The 21,121-nt window shown below is 36.6% G+C and overlaps 1 protein-coding gene across 1 annotated transcript in view; it reads left to right on the top strand.

The window, feature by feature from the left end:
• The window catches only part of lhx5 (LIM homeobox 5), an 88,441-nt gene that overhangs the window by 52,471 nt on the left and 14,849 nt on the right, over positions 1–21,121 (top strand). Inside the window, exon 2 of the mRNA XM_065244175.1 lies at positions 232–360. Within this exon, the coding sequence (XP_065100247.1) occupies positions 308–360 (53 nt within the window). The 5' untranslated portion in view covers positions 232–307. The remainder of the gene's footprint in view (positions 1–231; positions 361–21,121) is intronic.

Here is a 21,121-nt window from a genome sequence, read left to right as displayed (position 1 = left end):
ATTAATAAAGTTATTGGCTTTAAAAGTAGGGAGTCGACTCTGAATCGCTGAAACGAGTCGTCATATGGATTGAATCTCCTGCCTGACTTTATCCACATAATAAAAACACTTTGCATAATAATCTCCGCCCACAGCCTACAGAAACGAGAACCATGACCTGCCCACAGCTAGTTAGTGTGTAAACATCATATCACGCTGTGTTTTCAGTTTGTGTTGTTTTCTCTATCAAAGGATGAAGATATATGAAGAATCTGTGGTTAAAATTACCTTTTCAAGGAGGGATTTACTAGACGTTTGGCAATGAAAGATGGTTCAGTACCCACTTTATTTGGAACAACATGCGTCTCCTAACCACAACCTGTAAGTATGATTATAGCTACATACTTGCTTAAATGACATGTAAAAATGTTAATGTCTGTCGTTGTTTTTATAACCTGGACTAATTATGAATGATGTGTATTAATGTTGTTTTATAAACTCTTAATATACTGTTAGAGAATTACGTTAGCAAGGGGCTAACACATGCTCGCTCATGGTTTTGCTATGACCCGGTTCGCTTACATAAATGCTTAAATGAGTGTAAAATGTTAGTTTCTTTCGTCGTTTTTATTGCTTGGGTTAATGATGAATGATGTCGATAATGTCTTCTCAGTAAATCATGTTAGCACTATGTCAATACATGTCGCACTATTGTTGTCTGTGCCACCTATCTGTGGTCTGTGTGGAGACTCTGTCAGTTGACCAATCAGAGCAGAGAAGGCTACTGAAAGGTGGGGTTTAGGCAGACTGAGTCATTGAAAGGCTTCACACAAATCATTTGGGGATCTCTGAGAAATGGGGTAATTTTTAGTTTATATTTTGAGAAAATTACAGTGTTTTTTGACCTTGCATGCATTTAAACCTGTTGTCCGGGACTTATAAACAGTGATAGGATGCTTAAAATTGGCATCTTACTGGCTCTTTAACAATAACTTCCAAGAAACACCTCATACATGGCCGCCTCAGGGGCTTTCCTTCCCATTTATTTTTAACATGCCTGTGTCTTCTTCAACTAAAAATAATGGCTAGTAGGGTGGCTGCAGTTTATTTTACCCTACTAATATTTGTCACTATGATTTTTAGAATGACGTTTTGCGAAATTACATGCATTTCGAAAAATGAGTCGTCATTTTGCAATACTTTTTATTGACATTTAGAAAATATCATTTTGCAATATCAATATTATTTTGCACAACTTTTGTAGTAATTATGCACAACAATAAAGAATCTTTAAAGTAGAGATGCACCAATATATCATCAAATATTTAAAAAAAAAAAGCTAGTTAGAAACAAGATAGTTTAGAAACAGCCGATAGTCATGGCCGATATATCCTGTCAATCACAGGAGCACATGAAAATGCAATGAATTTGAGCTCTGTGTATAGAAAATGTAAAGAAACATCACTAGTTTACTGTTCAATATTAATATTCATTATCTGAATGAATAACATTCAGAAAATGTAGTCTTTAGAATTTATTTAATGCAAGTTAAAGCTCCCGTTCTTTCTGTGTTTTTGAAGCTTTGATTGTGTTTACACTGCGCAATATAACATGTGTTCATGTTTCACATGTAAAAAACACAGTATTTTTCACACAATTTACTTATCTGTATAGCATTGATTTCACTGTCCTCAAAACAGGCTGATGTCTTCCTTATTCTATGAAGTCCATCCTTCAGAAATACGTATCGAGTTCTGATTGTGTAGTTTGTTTAGTGTGTTGTGATTCGATAGCAGTTTAGCTTGCAGTTAGCTTAGCTGGCGACTGATGTATTTCTGTGGGCGGAGTTTAGTCAAAAAACTGTTCTACTGACGTCATTAAAGCAGGAAGTAGAGGGCTGTATAGTCCAAACCGTCCGTTTGCTGTAGGCTTTGAAAGGGGAATTCTGTTAAAGAAAATAAATCGCCTGGCAGTAAACTTTGAGCTTTATTATTTTAAAGGTATTATTTATGCTATTATTGCTTAAATTTACAATATATTGGGGTGGTTTCCCGGACAGGTATTAGCTTAAGCCAGGACTAGGAAATATAAACATGCCTTACTAAAAATATTACTTGTGTGCATTATGAGGCAAAAAAAAGGACACTGATATATTTTAAGATATGTCACTGCAAGTTGTTTTCAGTTTGGACAGCTCTTACAATTATTTTAATCTTGGATTAGTCTAATCCCGGTCCGGAAGCCGCCCCATAGTGTTTACATGTCTAAATTTAAATAAAAAATATATTGGTTTACATCACAGCAATACAGAAGTAGAGAGAGGGGCAGTTTCATTGTAGACTAGAGCAATTGATGTAGATACACCTAGTTTTTATATGCTTTAAAGAGAAAATTTGTAAATGTGAATTCATTACCATGTGTAAACTGCACAGTACAAAAGTGAGCACGTTAAAAAAATCTGTGATTTTGTTACAAGTTTTTTGGAATGCAAAGAAAAAAGCAGGATTCTGCACTAAATCTTAGTCAGTAATCAAATCTAAGAAAGAATTTCGATATTGACCATGACTCTTTTTGTACTTAAAATGCACATTTCTTTGCTTTCACAGGAAGCACACAAGATGCTCTCTCAAGCATTCTCAAAAAAAAGCTGGGATAAAACGGATCAAGCACGGACTTGTGAATTCGATAATATAGTTTTACAATAAAATTAGACAAGAATTTCATTATCATTCTCAGACTTTTGGACCCCACTGTATGTGTATGCGTGTTTGTGTGTGTGTCCGTGTGTGTGTATGTTTTATCCAGACGTGTGAATGTGTGTGAGGCTGCTGCTCCAGTGCAGTTTCTCTTTCGTTCTCTACGAGCTGAAGTAATAAATCCCCATCAGCGTTGTCCACGGGCTGCTCGGCGCTGACGTGTGGCCTTTCCCCTTAATTACGTTCCATTCTGCAGGAACAACACTGCGTCCTTCTGCCAGATTTAAAACTGCCCATTCTGGTAATTAATGGCTCCCTGTGTCCTTCACAAGGTGCAATAAGTACAGTGTGTGTGGGGGTGATAGTGAAGAAAAGAAAGTGTGTGCAAACGTGATTGTGCGTGTTAGCGTGTTCATATGCTGATGTTTGCGTTTGCATGTGACAGGTTGTGGCTGGATATATAAACTGTGAAATATAGTTATGTATAAGACTAGTCTCTCTCTCTCTGTGTCTGTCTTTCTCCCCGGTATGCTTTGCTCTCTCTTTGTCAAATTCTTTATGTCCCTGATCAACAAGTGACAGCACTTAGAAAAGGTCCTGACAGTGGGTCATTCATGAAAGGCAGGGCTTGTATTGTAAAACAAATAGACAAAGATGGGTGAAGATGCAGTATGGAAAAACTGACCTTCATACAATAAGCATGGCCTTTCCTTTAGTTTTCCATTCAAACTGACTTCACATTCCGACAATTTGGTAATGTTACTTTTTAAATTAAGGCATTCCAATGTTGTTGTCATTCAAAAATTAAATCCCCATTACTTTTATCCAAACAGACTTACAGTGCATTCAAGCCAACACCTATACATCAGTATTTGTATTCTCTGGCATCGAACCCATGACATTTTAGCACAATGTTAACGCAATGTTTTTCCAGCTTACAAGAAGTCTCTGTTCTTTCAATTACTTTCTATAAAAAATAAACATAAATTTAAATCCATTTTATGTAAATTTTTCATACCATCTCAGCTGGCTGAGGCTGGTACATATTATTTTAAATCAGAAATGCTTTACTTTTGTCCCCTTGGCGAAGTACAATGACGTTTCGTCTACCACAAAGATTTCACACTGATTATCATGACAACAACAATGCTCATAGTCCATCGCACACACACACACACACACACACACACACACACACACACACACATACACGTTGATGCTTGCGCCCTCTGAAACACATCCAGGGTGCTTCAAATCTCAAACTTTTGATTGCTGCCTCATTCATTCTTCGTCAACCTCTTGGTCTCCTGGCTGTCTTTTAATTTGTCCCCTTTCAGTCCAACATCCAGAGCTCAAACAAACAGACAAGCCCTGGGCACAAGCAAAAGACTCCCATTCTGAATGAAGGGCATTAATAGCGGGTAACCTTTCATTGATGCGGCATTGCGGCATACTGATGAAGAGGGGCTGATCTGATGAGACGGGCTTGTACTCTGCCTTTTCTTTAAACCCAGAGGTGGTGAACCTCTGACTCTGGACACCAAGCCAGGTGCAAAGATCTTCTTTAAGGTCTTTTGTTCAACATGTTGTTCTCTATTATCGATGGCACTATTGTCAGTGCAGGATGATGTTCTTTCCCACACTCTTTTCCACTAATCTCGCCCCTCCTGTTTCTGTTCTTGATCCTGTTTTGTGGGTTGTAATGAACCCATATACTGAAACCTTTTGTTTGGGGTCTACTGTGCATAGCGTTGTCTTGTGTTCAAAATGTTTGTAGATTTAAGGAGTTATTTTGGAAGATAACATAGAAGTTCTTGTATAGTTAAATGTTGGTAATTCAACTTGGTAATATGCAACAAGTTCAGGCTGTTTAATAGTTTTTTTTTTATGGATATTTCTGATTCTTGCCTTAATGTATCCAAAAGATTTAGTTTTCTTAACAGATATATGTTGATATTGTAGTAAGTGTAGGAGAATAGAATTTAGAATTAAAAATATTGTTTAGCATTTGTGCAATTTGACATAATATTTACTAATAAAAAATTGTGCTAAATAAAAGCTCGTAATTATATGGGAACCCTTTTTAGTGCTTTTTAGCACTTATATAGCACCTGTGTAGAACCACAAATGGTGCTAAAGCATGACTATAGCATAATTTGGTTCTACACAGGTTCTACATTGGTGCGGTTTAGCAGGAAAAATGGTTCCCCTATGATTACGAGCCAGTGAACCGAAATGTCTTGAGATTAGAATACTAAACCAAAACTTAAAATAGTTTTTACTCTATATATTAAATATGGATGAATCCTTCTTAAGGGTCAGATTTGCTAACAGCCAATTCAAACCATCATTTTGGTGTTCAATAACGACTAGCGGGATTTACTTTTCATGTCTGATACCAATGTCGATACCACAACCTTGAGTATCTGTCGATACCGATCCAATACCATCTCTATCACCCTCTTAATCAATTAAGCTGCAAATAACACATTTGTTAGCCGTACAAAAAGCTTGAACATAGCTACAAAACTAAAAAGTTTTATGTGCAACAAATGACTGTGCAAATTCAAGACTCAATGAAACATTGTGCAATACTGCTGCTTAATTTTTATTTAAATGTTTCAAACAGACTAGTAGCAACATTTTTAGTTAGTCGGCACATAAATTCAAAATGAAATTTAAGGTGTAACTTTGGACAAGTCCAAATTCATGTAGCTCAGCAAGTCGCGCTTTGCACCAAGTTGCCATGACAAGGTAATTGTTGGTATTGGATCGAAGGTACTCCCTGACTTCTACAATATTTGTTCCGGCCATTTTTGTCATTAAGGAATTATATCAATACTGAATATCGTATCGGGCCACCCCTACTAAAGACGCGCAGTGGATCATTAGCGCTGAAAAGGTGTGGTCTAGTTATTTTTGAGACTGAACTTATTGAATATGCATTTCTAGGAGTTTCCCCTTCAGACGGATTTTTTTTGGGAGGAGAGTATTTAAATGATTCACACAATGCGGTTTACTAATGTTTGCGGGTGTGTTATGGCTAGCAACCAGAATAAAGCATGTCTTAAATGATTTTGTGCATGAAATGGCTGAAATTTTTACTAAAACGAGGCATCACAGAGAGCAGAGAGTACGTGATACAAGGCAGAGGATTATGTTAACATGTAACATGTTTCTTTTGAATGGCAGAGGACCTTATTCAAAAATATTGTTTGCCCCGCCATGTTATTTTTTATTTGCTGAAGTAAATAAAAGAGGAGTCACTAGAAGTCGTCACACAATACCAGACGTTTTAAAACTTCTTGTAAACCTTCATTTTTGTCCTCCAGTTCTTTTCAGTGTACTATGACTTCGTTAGCTGGGATTACACACCCCGAAGGTTTCGCTAGGATGTCCGTGGTGCTAAATTCAAGCACACCTTATCAGCTCTGCTTATTTGCGACCCAAAACTAATTTGCGCTGCTCTTGGTAGATTACGTTGGTCATTATTGAAATCAGCTTTTGCTTTTTTAGTAAATAACATGCAGATATTACAACTCCGATTGACGCTTTTTTTATTGTGCTCTCACACTAATTTGCCCCGTTTAGTAAATCTGGCCCTTAGTTACAGTAATCTGTCAGTTTTTTTATATTTGTCTGTTTTCGCTTTGTCCATTTACATGCAAAAAGACAACAGCAGGTTTATTTGGGGTGCTATAACTTTAAAGGCCGAAGTATGATACATTTTTTACTCGTACAGTGCACGTGACGGAATGTTTGTCATCGGAGTGCGCACATACTGTACGCAAACCAGCAGATTTTTGAAAACCCCTGCACATTGTACCCGTAGGTCGCACGTGTGTGTACAAGAGAATGTAGTATTTAGCCCAGGAGATGCGTTGCATTTTGTCGCAATGTGCATGCGTCAAACGTCTGCATACACAAATGAGGAAAAATAAACTAGACTTTGCAAGGCTGTGCATTCAACCTTGCGTGCGTTTGAGTGCAGGTAAAACCAGACTATACTCCGGGTTTAAAAACGAATGCATGATTTGCTGAAGATACGGTTACACATGCATTTTATTTCAAAACTGTTTGTATTCACTTAAGAGATGTAACAGACTAATGCTATGAATACACCAAACATGGGGCATCGCGTTACTCACTCTAGATAACTCGCGGGATTTAACTTCGTGTCATGCAAATTTTTCACTCGAGTTGAATATTTTCAACTTGGGCGAAGATGAGTTTGAGGCGAATAGAGGGTGTTTTTGGTGTAAACAGTAAAAATTTGTATAAATATGTCAGTTCACTGCAAGAAAACATTAACTTAGTATTTGTGCGCTGTCTGGAGCCTTAGGATGCTTACGCTTGGATGTGCGCACAAAAGAAACTTCTCAAACAGTGGGTAAGTATGACATTGAGATCATTATCGCGACGTCTTGTGGTTGAATATTAAAATCGGCAAGGCCTAAAAACACATGCAAATGAAAAAAATCTAATGATGCAGCACTGGACTGGTCAGGCAAATAACAAATCCATAATCTGTCTCAAGCATTGTTCACGCATGGCCCTGGACCATCAAGCACTCCTTATTGTTAAGCTCTGCTAGAAAATGTCAATTTTTGACCCAACAATGAGTTAAAACAACACAGTTTGGTCTATATTTTACTCAATCAAGTGTTTTTAGTGTATTAAATACGTGTAATGTAAAATATATATTAGGGGTGCACCGATAAATCGGCCGATGATGTTTGCTATGCTTCTCAATGAATTACGGTGAAATGCAGCTACATCCAAAAGCCAGAGGGCGCTCTCGTGCAGAATCTCAATACGTGCTGCAGACAAAGAACCATATACACACAGCTCCGGGAAATGGCTTAAGAATATATATTTATATTGCTTTTCTCTAAAACTTTTCAGGTATTTTCATGATAATAAAGAATATTTATAATGATTATGTTTTCAAATGTATGTTATAAACGACTCAAACTCACAGTGATTTCAGATCGATAAGGACTTACTGATCAAAATCTGTAGTTCATAAAATAGCTGTGCATGTTATCGGCTATATATTTTTTGCTATATATATAATGTTACTTGAAATAGACACTTGGCTTAGTGCTTTTATTAGATGGCTTTATTTCGAACTTCACTGTCTCTCGCTGACTCTCATACAAACATACACACCTACACATCCATAACCTATATTACCTTTAATTTTTCTAATTGTACGGGATAGGGACTTTATTGCATCTGCCAGCGTGCCTGTGTGACTGCAGTAAATGACGCCCAAACAGCTCTTGGTAGTAATTACCTAAATGGGCTCATTCAAAAGCTCTTCATTGTAGAATCAGTTAATTAATTAGCTGTTTCACTGACAGGATAATGGTGAAAGCATGCTAAATAGATTAGTCTGGAACTTGATTTATTGTTGAAAGCCACCCCCCTTTTTTCTGTTTATCTCTCCCGCTCAATCTCTCACTTTCACTCACTGACACTCTCTTGTCTTTTTCCATCTCGAACACCCACATGGGCACAAAACGTTCAGAGACCAATCCAATCGCAAATGTAGTGCGATATCTAAATTTTAAATGGACAGTTTACCCAAAATTAAGTGTTTTTTTGTCATCATTATTCACTCTCATTTTGGTATATTACCCGTTTTACCTGTATGATTTTTATCTTTAGAACCTCCTAGAAGTTTGTATGTCTTTTACATATAAATGATCCTGTCTGGGAAATCCAGGCTGAAGTCTTACAATTATGAGTATCAAAGTTTATTTCAATAACCGATTTTACTTTTATTTCAAATTTTGACATGGCCTTACTCAGTCAATGATATTTAGGTTATATTTTCACAAAATGTTCTTTACATTGTGCACGATGATTTTATATAGAAAACCGTAAATTGTTTTATAAGAAATTACTTTAGCTGGGTTTTACAGTAAAATAAAAGTGGATGGAGATGAGAGGCTTTCAAGCTTTAAAAAGAAACATATATGTATTATAGAACGCATACATATACTAAAAGCATTACGCCACATAAGAACCTTGTGTGAGTAACAGACTGACTGATGTCTGTTCATATTAAACACAAGCCGTGGTCACCATTTACTTTTTTGTTTGTATAAGATATTTTTTGCTATTTATAACTCATTTTGTATTGTAAATGATGACAGAATTTTTATTTTAGGTCAATCTATTAACCGCTTTATAAATGATCTCCTCATATTGCCTGAGGCTATGGCGTAGCACACAAAGTGAAGATCAATGGGACAACAGGGGTTTAAATCCAGCTCCCATCCCTGTCTTCCAACTCCAAGCGGTTAAAATAACTTTTTATATTGTTTTTAATACCACCATTTCCACCGAACGGTCCGGAAACGCATCTTGGAGATCATGCTGAGACGACTAATACACTCAGCAAATCTTGACACACAGTTGACACACTTTTATAACATTTTAATTGTAGTTCCTTCATTAGTTTCAAATCTCTCGATCACATTTCTGCTTGTTTTTTACATTTTTAATTTATGGATCATTTACGACCGCTTCTGGCACATGACTGTAGATTTACACAAGCAAATAATGTTTTTTTACAAAACACAGTTTTCATTAATGTATAATTATTTACATGCACATGATGCACTGTTAATGACACACACACACATGACGGTCTGTATTTCCGTAAGAAATTAAATTTGAATGCACCATAAAATTCTGGTGCTGTATATGTTGGTGTCAGATATCAATCATCTCTTTTACATACATTATGTTTGTATAAATATGGAAATTGAGAAATATCTGTCCTAGTCTAAATGTGACAGCGATCCTCTGTCCTCCATTTTCCCTTGGGCATGTAAACTAAACTGCCACAAATGGAGTCGTTCCAACACACGTAATTTATAAAGCAATTCCGGAAAGCTCAATAATAATTCTCAACATAATTAAAACACAAAAACGCCCACTTTGAAAGGCAGTATAACTTAATAAAGCTTATATTCCTTTAAACATGATGTCATAGATCACAAATACCTTTAAAGCTGTTGAAAGCAAATTAAAAGAGAGAAAGAGTTTGGGAGAGTGAGACGGAGAGAAAGAGAGTTGGAAAATCTCTTGATTAATCAACAAAGAGCGAGCGAGCTCTCCTACCGAAGCCAATCAAAGTGAGAGCGGCTCGGGGTTTAGCGTGGCGTGCCAAATCCTCTTGTTGCTCCTGCGGGGTCCGGAGAGCTGGGAGGGGTGTCTCCTTTTGTCTGCACAAAGCCAACCTAACGTGCTTTCACAGCAACAAGGGATAGGAGGGCTGTTTTGGGGGGCCTCGAAAACAGCCAACAAGAGGTGTGAATGAGATGCTATTCACCCCCGCAGGCCTTTACACTAATTCCAGTCCGTCGGTCCGCTCTTTTCTTTCTTGTCCGCGTCTGTGCCGCGACAAAACAACAAACAGAGAGAAGAAGTGAAAACAAGGGATCCTGAGGGCTTAGTGTGCTTGTAATCCTTTAGCACTTCTGACCCGGTGTCAACGTCTAAGTCTCTGACCTCTCCATTCAGGGCCTATGATGTATGTCTATAGTCTATCGCCCGCCCTCCCTAAAACTCGCCCTCTCCTACGGGCTCTTCAACACCATGTTCCTTTAAGAAGCCGTGGCCAGGAATCCAGGCTTTGAAACACCTCATGGGTGCTGAAAGGGGTTTGTAAGCTGCCTAAGCAGGAGAGGTTTGATCGTGTTGCTTTTCTCCCACCATTTAATTCATGTTTAGAGGCCATCTCGTTAACACGATCTTCCTTCTTTCTTTTTTTTTGCTCTCTCTCTCTCTCTCTTCAACCCTGCCCCTCCATCGCGTCCGACTTCAAAGAACACTGCCGTACGGAGAAGAAAGTCATTTCTTTCACGCGTCCCTTCTTTTTTTTTGCGGGTGGCTTTCTTTCTTCGATCTTTAGCCGCCTAAGCAGCTGAAGAGAAATCATCTCACTTTCTCTGACCATTTTGCATTTGAAAACAAATAATTAGACGAACGGGGGGTAGACGTTGGATGTGTGTTTGGAGGTCTGATTAGTTGAATAGAGAGATTGGACCCCCATGCTAGCTACCTTCTTGCCACAAATCAAATCTACCTGCTTTAAGATGTGGATTCAAGGAATATTTGATCAGAGACAAATATTTGATTTGTTCAAGTCTCAGGAGGAATAGGTATCATAGGCATGTTTTTACATTTATGCAAATCTAGAAACTTACGATGCATTACAAAATATACATTTTTGTCAGTAGGTGTGTTGCATGGGAATCCAACCCATGATCAGGGATAAACCCAGCCGTTGGGTTAAAACAACCCAGCATTTTGGGTCAAAACCACCATAGGTTAAAGTACAACCCAACAAAATTTTAAGCTTTTAAATAACCAGTCAATCCAATAAACAAAATTAGTAAATTAGTGACAGTGTTATATTTACGCAAACTTTTACATTTCTATTTATGCATTTGGACGCTTTTATCCAAAGCGACTTACGGTGTATTTTACAAAGTGTACATTTATATCAGCATGTGCTCAGTGGGTTCAAACCGAGGGGCAACGTTGCGATCTCTCTGATGAAGCCAATACGGAAGTGATTTAAATTGCAATTCATCGACTGGCCGCTAGAGGCTGGCTCCAAAAGGGAGTCAATTCCCATAGACCCCCATGTTTAAAATGGCCAACTTTACAGTAGAAAATAATACAGCCGGGTACAAAAAGTGTTTTTGGTCCGTATAGCTAATTTTGCCCTCCATCTGTGAGCGGGGTGAATTTTTTGTAACTCATCTGTTTAAATGATTTTAAGCCTTAAAGTTCTGCATAATTAAGGGCGTGGCCACTTGAGTGATGGGTGAACAGCCACTGCTGTCACTAGAGTCGAGCTAGGTGGGCGTGGTTTCAGCAATCACAGCTTCACCCACGTCCCGCCTCTTTACCCATTTTCGGATATCCGCGATTGATGCGCGGCCAAGATGGCAACGGCAGGCACCGCCTACTTTAAGCTTCAAAAACGATCTTTAGAAACCTATGGGTGACGTCATAGACTGCAAAAAAAGGTGGATGTAGTGTCCATGGTTCAAACCCAAAACCTTTTGCGCTGCTAATGCAATGCTCCACTACTGAGCCATACAGGAGCAAACAGGCAGACGGAAGCAGGTCCATATGTTATGTCTGGTCAAAGGTGCATTGTTCCATAACAGTCAAAGTACAATAGATTCAAATCATCTTCCTTTTATGTAAAAAGACAATGTAAAGGCTGATTTGATAATGTTATGTGTGATGATTGAAGCATGGATTTTCCAGAGAAGCACAATAAGAAAACTGACAGACACAGGACAAGTGTCAGAGGTTTATGGTAACAGCAGTTGTCTTAGCCCCCCTGGTCTCCACGCACTGAGAGAGAGCTGTGTAAGCTAGAGATATGCAGAGCGTGTGTGTGTGTGTGTGTGCGTGTGTGTGTGTGTGTGCATGCCTGATCCTCGGGCAGAGATGGACCTGATAAGAGGCTTCAGCATTATCACAGGAGAGCAGGCGATGAAACACACACACATACACATGCACATGCGGATCACCTTATTCATTACACACATACTTACACACTCGTATACATACATGCATACTGTACACTTTCATAAACAAAAATCCAATTTGTTAAAAAAAAACACAAGATGTACAGTTGAGAAGTTCACTTTATCACACATGCAAACTGAGATTTTAAACATATAGGGTGTGCGTTTATAGCTCGGGAGACCGGTACTGCCTAGCTGGACTGGAGGGGCAGTAAGAAATTGCTATAGGAGACTTTTTTTGAAGATATTTTGCAGAGTACCACCTGCCCCCAACGGAATTATAAAAGTTTTTAATGTCAACGTCAACGTATAGATATGATAATGCAGTAACAACATTCAATATGTGGCGTCAATTAACATAAAGCATTTTGAAAGCTGCTGGAGACTTGCCATTGGCTGTTGTATTTGAATTAGTGGTGCTTAACGATTAATCGCGATTAATCGTTAGCAGAATAAAAGTTTTTGTTTACATCATATATGTGTGTGAACTGTGTATAATAACTTTGTATAAATAAATGTACAAACATGCATGTATATGTTTTAGAAATGTTTACATGTGTATATACATTTGTATATTTATGTATAATTTATATTATATATAAATATAAATACTTAATATATAAATTTTTTTTCTTCTTAAAATTATACATGAATGTGTTCATATTTATATATATATACATATTTATTATACACAGTTTACACACATATGTGATGTAAACAAAAACTTTTATTCTGCTAACGATTAATCGCGATTAATTGTTTAGCATCCCTAATTTGAATAAATAATGAGGTGAGTCTAAGAAATGATTAGGGGCAATTTTGGGGATGTTTTACTATATATAGTTTTATATTAACTATTTATTAAATATTTATATTATATTATTCCCCACCAGCCATTTTTTGAAAAGTTGCCCACCAGCATTTTTTGTGATTTTCACAAAAGTTTCACAAAATGCCTTCCAGGAAAATTTTCATCTAAAAATATATAAACATACAAATATATCAAATGAAAGTACAGACCCTCTGCTTTTAAACAAACCAACAACTAAACGTGAAAAAAAAAACGTTTTATCCTATTTATATTTTTTCTCTGCTTATAAACTCTTAATATAAAAATATTTTTAGCAAAAATCTGAAATAATTGCATTTTTGTGAAGCAAATTTGTTAGAGATCAGATTCAGAATGATTATCAAAACATACACAGAGTTTAAAATTAGTAAATAACGTTTTGGCTTCAGTTTTTTCATAAATGTTCATGTTTTATAGCCATCTAGTGGATAATCGCGGTATTGCAGATTAACATAAAAATTCTTCAGAAACACTTTTTTATGTAAATGTTTCCTTAATTGACCAGATAACTCGCCAATGGTGGGGAAAGAGTTAATATGCATTGTGTTATTACGTTTATGTTATAGTGAATTGCATTTTTTTTTTGGAATATATTAAAGATGCGTTTTCTTTTAGTTGCCGTTTTAGAGAGTACTTTAAGAAAGTAAGTTATACTGCTGAAGAGACTTCTATGCCTTGTGTAAGGCAACCAGACATTGGTGGGCGGGCGCTAATACCAATAACGTTTATATATATTGATATATTATGTTTGGCTAATGTGTTAAGAAGTACCACAATGTATTTCTTCCGAAATTCCTTTTGCGATCAGGTGATTCCAATTTGCTTTCAATTTAATTCTATGGCTGTCTATAAGAAACAAATCATAAAGAAAAAGCTTTTTTCCCACCAGTCTTCTTGCATTTCCACAGCTTTAAAACAGCAGCTGGGATTTTTGAATATTGAATAAACTTAAAATGTATATGTATAAATAACCCTTCATTTGTCTCATTTAACTCTTTAACTCTAATTAATTCAGCTATTTAGGTAAACATTTAAAATGTTAGAGATTAATGTGCGATTACTTTTTTCCTTTGTGCACATACACAAGCAAGTGTTGCGGGAGATTTGTCATTCACCTTTAAAGCATCATTCAACACAGATGTATTGAAGATTAATAGAGGTGATTTTAACATGCAGCATCTCTTACTCCCCCTTGTGTTATCATTGACCTTCAGGTCACACACTCAACAGCTACAACATGATGTGATTTATTCAAGTAAAAAATACATCCTTACTGTATGATGGTGACTAACATAAAAGTGCTTTGCAATATTTAAATGAATCAATCATGAACTTGTTTTGGCTGAAGTGTGGTATTTTGTGTATTTCAGCCTGCATGAAATACCTTTTAGAAACCTTTTTTTTTTAAGAGTATACTAACACTTTATTTTGTGAGTTTTGATCTTAACCAACTTAAGCTGCCATCATTTTACACATTTTACAATTTGCGTGTAGTGTAGAAAACAGGCCTATCTTCTGCTCATTAAATGCTATTCAAGTAAAACATGAGCTATGAGATTTTTCCATCATTCACTTTCCAATTGGAATGCCCGTTCGACTCAGTATCTCCATACTTGTGGATTTACACAACGTTGATATAGTCTGGTGTGATCTTGAACAGTGTTGATTTTGTCTAATTTGGCCTCGATCAGCGTACAGAGCAAAGCGTTTTTGACAGCTCGCTGATGTTGATTTAGTCTCAGGCCTTATTAGCATGTGCCGTTGATTTGATTTTTACACTCCTGATGGTTTTTCAATGCGGAGCTGCTGTCAGATATCTCCTCGGGTCTGTTAGACGTTCACATCAGGATCAGTTCCACCAAGGGAGCGCTGTTTGTACACTTCTAAAGATATTGATCCTCTGTAGAAGGCAAAACATTAGCACTAGCATGGGCTAGCACCGGGGCACGCTAGGTAAATAGCTTTGTCAGGTCTGAGGAATCTGGTGCCGTCAAAGAAATGAATTGCCGCTGAACGTTTGCTGGAGGTGATCTCCGACTCGGCAGCTCACAGCGGAGGCTGATCGACGGGGTGTCAGTGGAGCTCACGCTGTGCTCACAGCATAGACCCAATGCTTAGATTGTAGGCCACTGTACAATTCTCTGTGAGCATCTTTTGTAAATACTAGAAGACTGAAAAATATAAGTTTTGAATAGATGTGAAGAAGTGTTTCAAAGTCCAGGTGCCACCTTGTCTCCGTGCAAACTACAAAACATGAGACTGTAATAAGAGTAACGTCATGCACATGCGTTAATTATAGCAGGGGTCACCAATCCTGCTCCTGGAGGGCCGGTGTCTCTGCAGAGTTTAGCTCCAAGCCTAATCAAGCACACCTGAAGTAGGTGCTTCAGGTGTGTTTGATTAGGGTTGTAGCTAAACTCTACAGAGACACTGGACCCCCAGGAGCAGGATTGCTGAACCCTGGTCTGTAGGCATGCATGAGTATAATCAAAACAAGAATGGCGACCCACAGGACTGTGTTTGTTTTGCTGCTTAGTTCAGTTCACTTCTAATAAATAATAAATCGTCCATCTAAACAAAACTGCTTAATGCTTTTGCCATCTTGTTTGATTGTATATCGCTCTAGAAGAATGCATATGTGCGCACAGCCCATTTTCATTAAATGCGTATAAATAACACGCAGTGTGAAAAGTCGTGCAATACATGCACCAAATTCCAATTTTGCGTGCATATGATACGCCAGTCCTTGCCAGTGTTGGGGAAAGTTACTTTGAAAAGTAATGCATTACAATATTAAGTTACTCCCAAAAAAAGTAACTAATTGCGTTACTTAGTTACTTTTTATGGAATGTAATGCTTACGTTACTTTTTTGTTACTTTTGCGTTGCTTTTCTTGGCTGAGGCTTGATCTCTTTCAGGCCTTGCCGGTGTTTTTTATAACTGAAAACTTCAGCATTCAGAAATTGCATATTTCATCACAAAAATGTCAGAAAAATGTTTCTGACTTAAAACTGTTCCCACACAGGCGCGCAAGCATAGAGTGCATAATTCTATGTGACTACATTTAGTTTAATTCAGTACATAACTTTTTTAATCGAATTAATTAAACTGAAAAGTAACTTCCATTACTTTTTAGAAAAAAAGTAACTCAAATATTAATGTGTACATTTAAAAAGTAATGCTTTACTTTACTTGTTACTTCAGAAAAGTAATATTATTACGTAATGCAAGTTACTTGAAACCCCAAACACTGGTCCTTGCTGTTTACTTATACAGTGCATCTTTTCGCATCGTTTTATTTATTGGTTTCTCTCTTTTTCAATTTTTTACCATTGTCTTGGGTTTGGGTGTAGATCAAGTTTTTGTTACATAAAATTACCTTCAAACCCCAATTCTAACCCCAAATCTAAGCAACAATGGTTTAAAAATAGACAAAACATGAAGTTATATTTAATTACATCCTAAAGAAAATCTCAAATCTAACCCCAAACCCAAGTGACAATGGTATAAAAACAGAAAACATATGAGAAACCAATAAATAAAACGACTGTGCTGTATAAGTGAATGAGAAGGAATGGCATGCAAAATTGGAATTTGGTGTATGTATTGCACGACTTTTCACACTGCATGCTATTTATACACATTTCATGAGAATGGGTTGGTGCACAGGTGTGTAGTGTTTCTTTACAAAATAACATCACCATATACCGGACTGACATGAATAATTTTGAGTTTTCCGCATCGTTGTCGTGTCTTTATGTCGTGTCCAATTTTTTTTAAAACTTGCATTTTATACTATATTGTTGTTGTGTAAACATAGCCTTACGTTCTTAAGTAAAGTTTCATAGAAAAATCGATGTTTCTCATAACATTCTCATTCTGAGACTTTCAAAGTCAGAGTGAATGTTGCTGTCCAAATGCCCAAACAAGTCTTTAACTCACAGAATGTTTCCTGGTATGATGTGGCCTTAAAAAAGTCAGTAGATTAATTTAAGTTGTCAGATCAGCTCCCTCTTTATGTCATGAGTTTGCCATTTAAAGGGAAGTGCCAGTGGGGGGTTGGCATTAACCAGAAATCTAAAGGGCATGTCATTAATCACCATCCAATATAGGTGAGAACACTGACCGGCCACTGTATCCACATGTAACATAGAGAACATTTGCACAAATAGCATATCACAGGATAATCTAAACTGGCGAGATGGTATTAGCTACTTTGTGCCCTTGCAATGTTAAAAACTTAATGCAAGATCTGCACGAATCTTTTAAAACAAGCTATTGATAAATTAACAATCCTTATTTATTTTGATGAAATATTTCCAAAGCCAGAGAATAGTCTAGTCTCACAGGTGAGAAGTTTATCCTTGTATAGATAAAGACGTGCTTTATTTGAAAAAGCTATTTCACATTTTCATAAACAGTACTGAGCCTGGCGCAATAGTGGTCATGGTTGTTTTCAAACTATTCAAAGCAAGTTCGTCAAAAGTAAATTATAAAGTTTTGAAAGAAGTGATAAACTAAAGGTACTTGGAAACCATTTTTTACACAAATAAAATGCTTAATGTGCCCAAAGATGCTTAGAAAAAATCCTATTGGTGCCGTTTAATGCTGTTGCATTACTGTCCTTGTTAACTAACCTTAGGGCATGTTAAAGGAAAAAGCAGGTGGCTTGTTTTTATTTGATCGCACATAATACCAAAGGCTAGAAAATGGCTGAACTTGAGTTTTGTCCTCACTTTCCTGATGTCAGAATTTTCAAGGATTCACATTAACAATAACAAACAAAAACACACGCACAAATGCACAGACTTTCTTAACTAGACCAAAAATGTACGAAGAAAAACACCCCTATATACTATACATATATATATTTATATATATATATAATGCATCTATTGTGTGCATCTATATGTGGGTAAGAAAGGACATGCACTTACGCACAGACAGCCTTGTGGGCACCATATGAATATTTAACAGTAGCTTCTCTCGGAGCGCAGTGCCTGCCAGTCATTGTCAAATAGGACTTAATCTTTTCAATTTCTGGGTGCAAATATTCACACTGGCTGCTGTTTGTCTGCCCCATTAATGAGCCTCTCCCCCATAATCCTCGGCTGCTAATTCAAGTGGCTGCCGGGGCGACCAGCCAGGGGAAAGCAGGGCACAACTACACATACACAGCTCAGATTATACCTTTCTTTCTCTCTTTATCTCACTCTTTCGCTGACACTCCCTCATCCTTTTCACACATAAATAAAACATTTCATAATTATGTATTTTCTGTGTCTTGGTTATTTCAATCCTTATTCTGTCCATCAGTGTGCAATGTGCCCTCATTGTGCCTTTGTACAGTGTCTATTTATACTCATTCTGTATTTTCCTCTTTGAAGTTTACTAACTAATGCTGGAAAGTAAAACTAAAGGTGAACTTCATTTATTTACATTTATGCGTTTAGCAGATGCTTCTTTCCAAAGGGACTTGCAAATAAGAGAGCATTGATTGTTTTTTCTTAATGATTTTTAATTTGTTTTGGGTGATTCCAGAGTACTTTTGGAATAACTAGATTATTTACTATTTTAAACTTTTAGGAGGATAAAAATATTTAGCATTGTTTTAAATTTGAACAATTTGTTTCAGTCCTATTCGTCCTCTTCCCAGCATGCACCAATACATTCATTTTTTTTATGTTTAGTGATTGTAATGCCAGGATGAGTGAGATTGTTATCCTTGTTGTATGCCATGTTTTTAACGTTTGTGTGTAGAGATTGATGGCATTTTACTCTCAGTGACATTTATTTTTATACAATAAATGTCACTGAGTTGTTCCAAACCTGTATACATTTCTTTGTTCTGCTGAACACAAATGAAGATATTCCAAACAGATCTGGGGCACCATTCACTTCCATGGAATTGTTTTTCCCGACTATGGAAGTCAATGGCGCCCCTGATATGTTTGATCACAAACATTCTTCAAAATATTTCCTTTGTAGTCAAGCAGAATGAAGAACGTTTTAGAAGTTTGAAAATGCATGGGTGTGAGTAAATGATTTTGAGAATTTTATTTTATGCGAACTTGCCCTTTAAATTAAGTCAAGACAACTTGAGCCATGCAGTCTGTTGCTTTTTTAAGTTGTGCTAGCCAAAATATGAGCAGATATTTTATTGGGCTACTGATCTGACTGCAGTGTTGATGTTTAACATGTCTATTTGTATTTCTTCATGTGTAACGTTTTGATGGAGTTATCATTAGTAAAAAGCACTCTTGCAATTTTAGTTTTTAAAAATTTTTAGTTTGTGGTTATTACAGATAAAGATCTTATAGCCGGAGTTATTGTCCATTTTCTCATCACCTCACACATCTCCTCTTGCCAACACAGTGTTTCTCTCCATCATGCTAAGCAGTCAAAGCCATTTAACTAAATGCACCTTTAGCCAGTCCATTAGTGTGTTATGGGAGGTGAGGGGGTCCTGGTCATGGTTTCTGACCCCCTCCCAAGCTTTTCTGGTTAATGGTGTATACGAGGGCAGAAGCACAGACCCCCCCCCCCCCCCCCACTCATTACCTCATTAAGACGGACCAAAGGCTACAGGTAATCTCTCTCATCATCATGCTTTAGTGACAGGGTCTGTACCCTATACACAAATATGCAAACACATCCTGCAGGCATGCAGTTTAAATACTTTTCTAAATGGATACAGACTGTAACTACCTTGGACATTTTACAGTTGTGTCACTGAAAAAAATGATTCATTAAATTTACTCAATTTTTTAAGGTAAGTGGTTGCAATCAATTTATTTAAGCTACATTTAAACAAAAAGATTATTAAAGTAAAATAAAAAACTTTTGTTTAAATGTAGCTTAAATAAATTGATTGCAACCACTTACTTAAATAAATTGAGTAAATTGAATGAATCATTTTTTTTTCAGTTCAATAATACATGGATATAATCTGTGTGCATCAAAAGACTACCAATCTTTAAATAATCTGCAATCAGTATCGACCAATTTGATAAAAAAAAAATAAACCTAGTTAGATCTGTGGCAATTTGCCATTTGGCATCAACACAACACCTCAATGTCAATGTAAATATAATAGGGATAGTTCATTCAAAATGTACAATTCTGTCATCACGTACACAGAAAAAATAATTCATTCAATTTACTCATTTTTTAAGGTAAGTGGTTGCAATCAATTTATTTAAGCTACATTTAAACAAAAGTTTTTATTTTTTTATTTTACTTTACTAATCTTTTTGTTTAAATGTAGCTTAAATAAATTGAATGCAACCACTTACCTTAAAACATTTAGTAAATTGAATGAAATTTTTTTTTTTGTGTACGTGATGACAGAATTTTACATTTTGAATGAACATTATAATTGTACATTATATTTTTTTTTCAGTGTACTGTACATTCCTATCATGGATGGGTTTTTTATTGGAACACAAAAATGTTAAGCAAAATGTCTCAAACCTATTTTCATTACATACAAGTGTCTCTCAAATACATTAAATCCAAAGCACTTACAGTGCATTCAAGCTATACAATTTTTTTTAAATCACTGTATGTGTGATCTCTAGAATCAAACCCATGACATTTGCATTGCTGAAAAAAACGCTTCACCAAGTAAGCTTTACAGAAACGCTTTATTTTTTGGAAATCTGACAGTCCTAGTCTAAGCAATATCTGAAAGTTCAGTGAGATTTTAGTACAGCTAGTGTGAAGCAAACTAACTGTTTGGCTGCTAATAAGTATCTCAGTGTTTTGGCAGGTGCAATAGTGTTATAAGTGTGAATGTGTGTGTATTTATACTCATCGGGACAGGGGTCTCACATTGGTGTTTTGAGGGTAGTTTGGGTGTAAATGGAGAGAGCTTTGATTAGAACAGATAAGTGAGATGGACAGGGCTGTCGATAAAAGCCCTGTGAGAATGTTGAATGTGTGTGTGTGTGTTTGCGTGTCTGCATCTACTCCACACAAACAGATCAACTCTTCAGAGAAGTCTTGGTCAACAGACGCGCACTTCA

The sequence above is a fragment of the Paramisgurnus dabryanus genome, chromosome 18, assembly GCF_030506205.2.
Source record: "Paramisgurnus dabryanus chromosome 18, PD_genome_1.1, whole genome shotgun sequence".
Lineage (NCBI taxonomy): Eukaryota > Metazoa > Chordata > Actinopteri > Cypriniformes > Cobitidae > Paramisgurnus > Paramisgurnus dabryanus.
The sequence above is the reverse complement of the archived record's forward strand: the minus strand, read 5'-3'. Positions and strand labels throughout refer to the sequence as shown.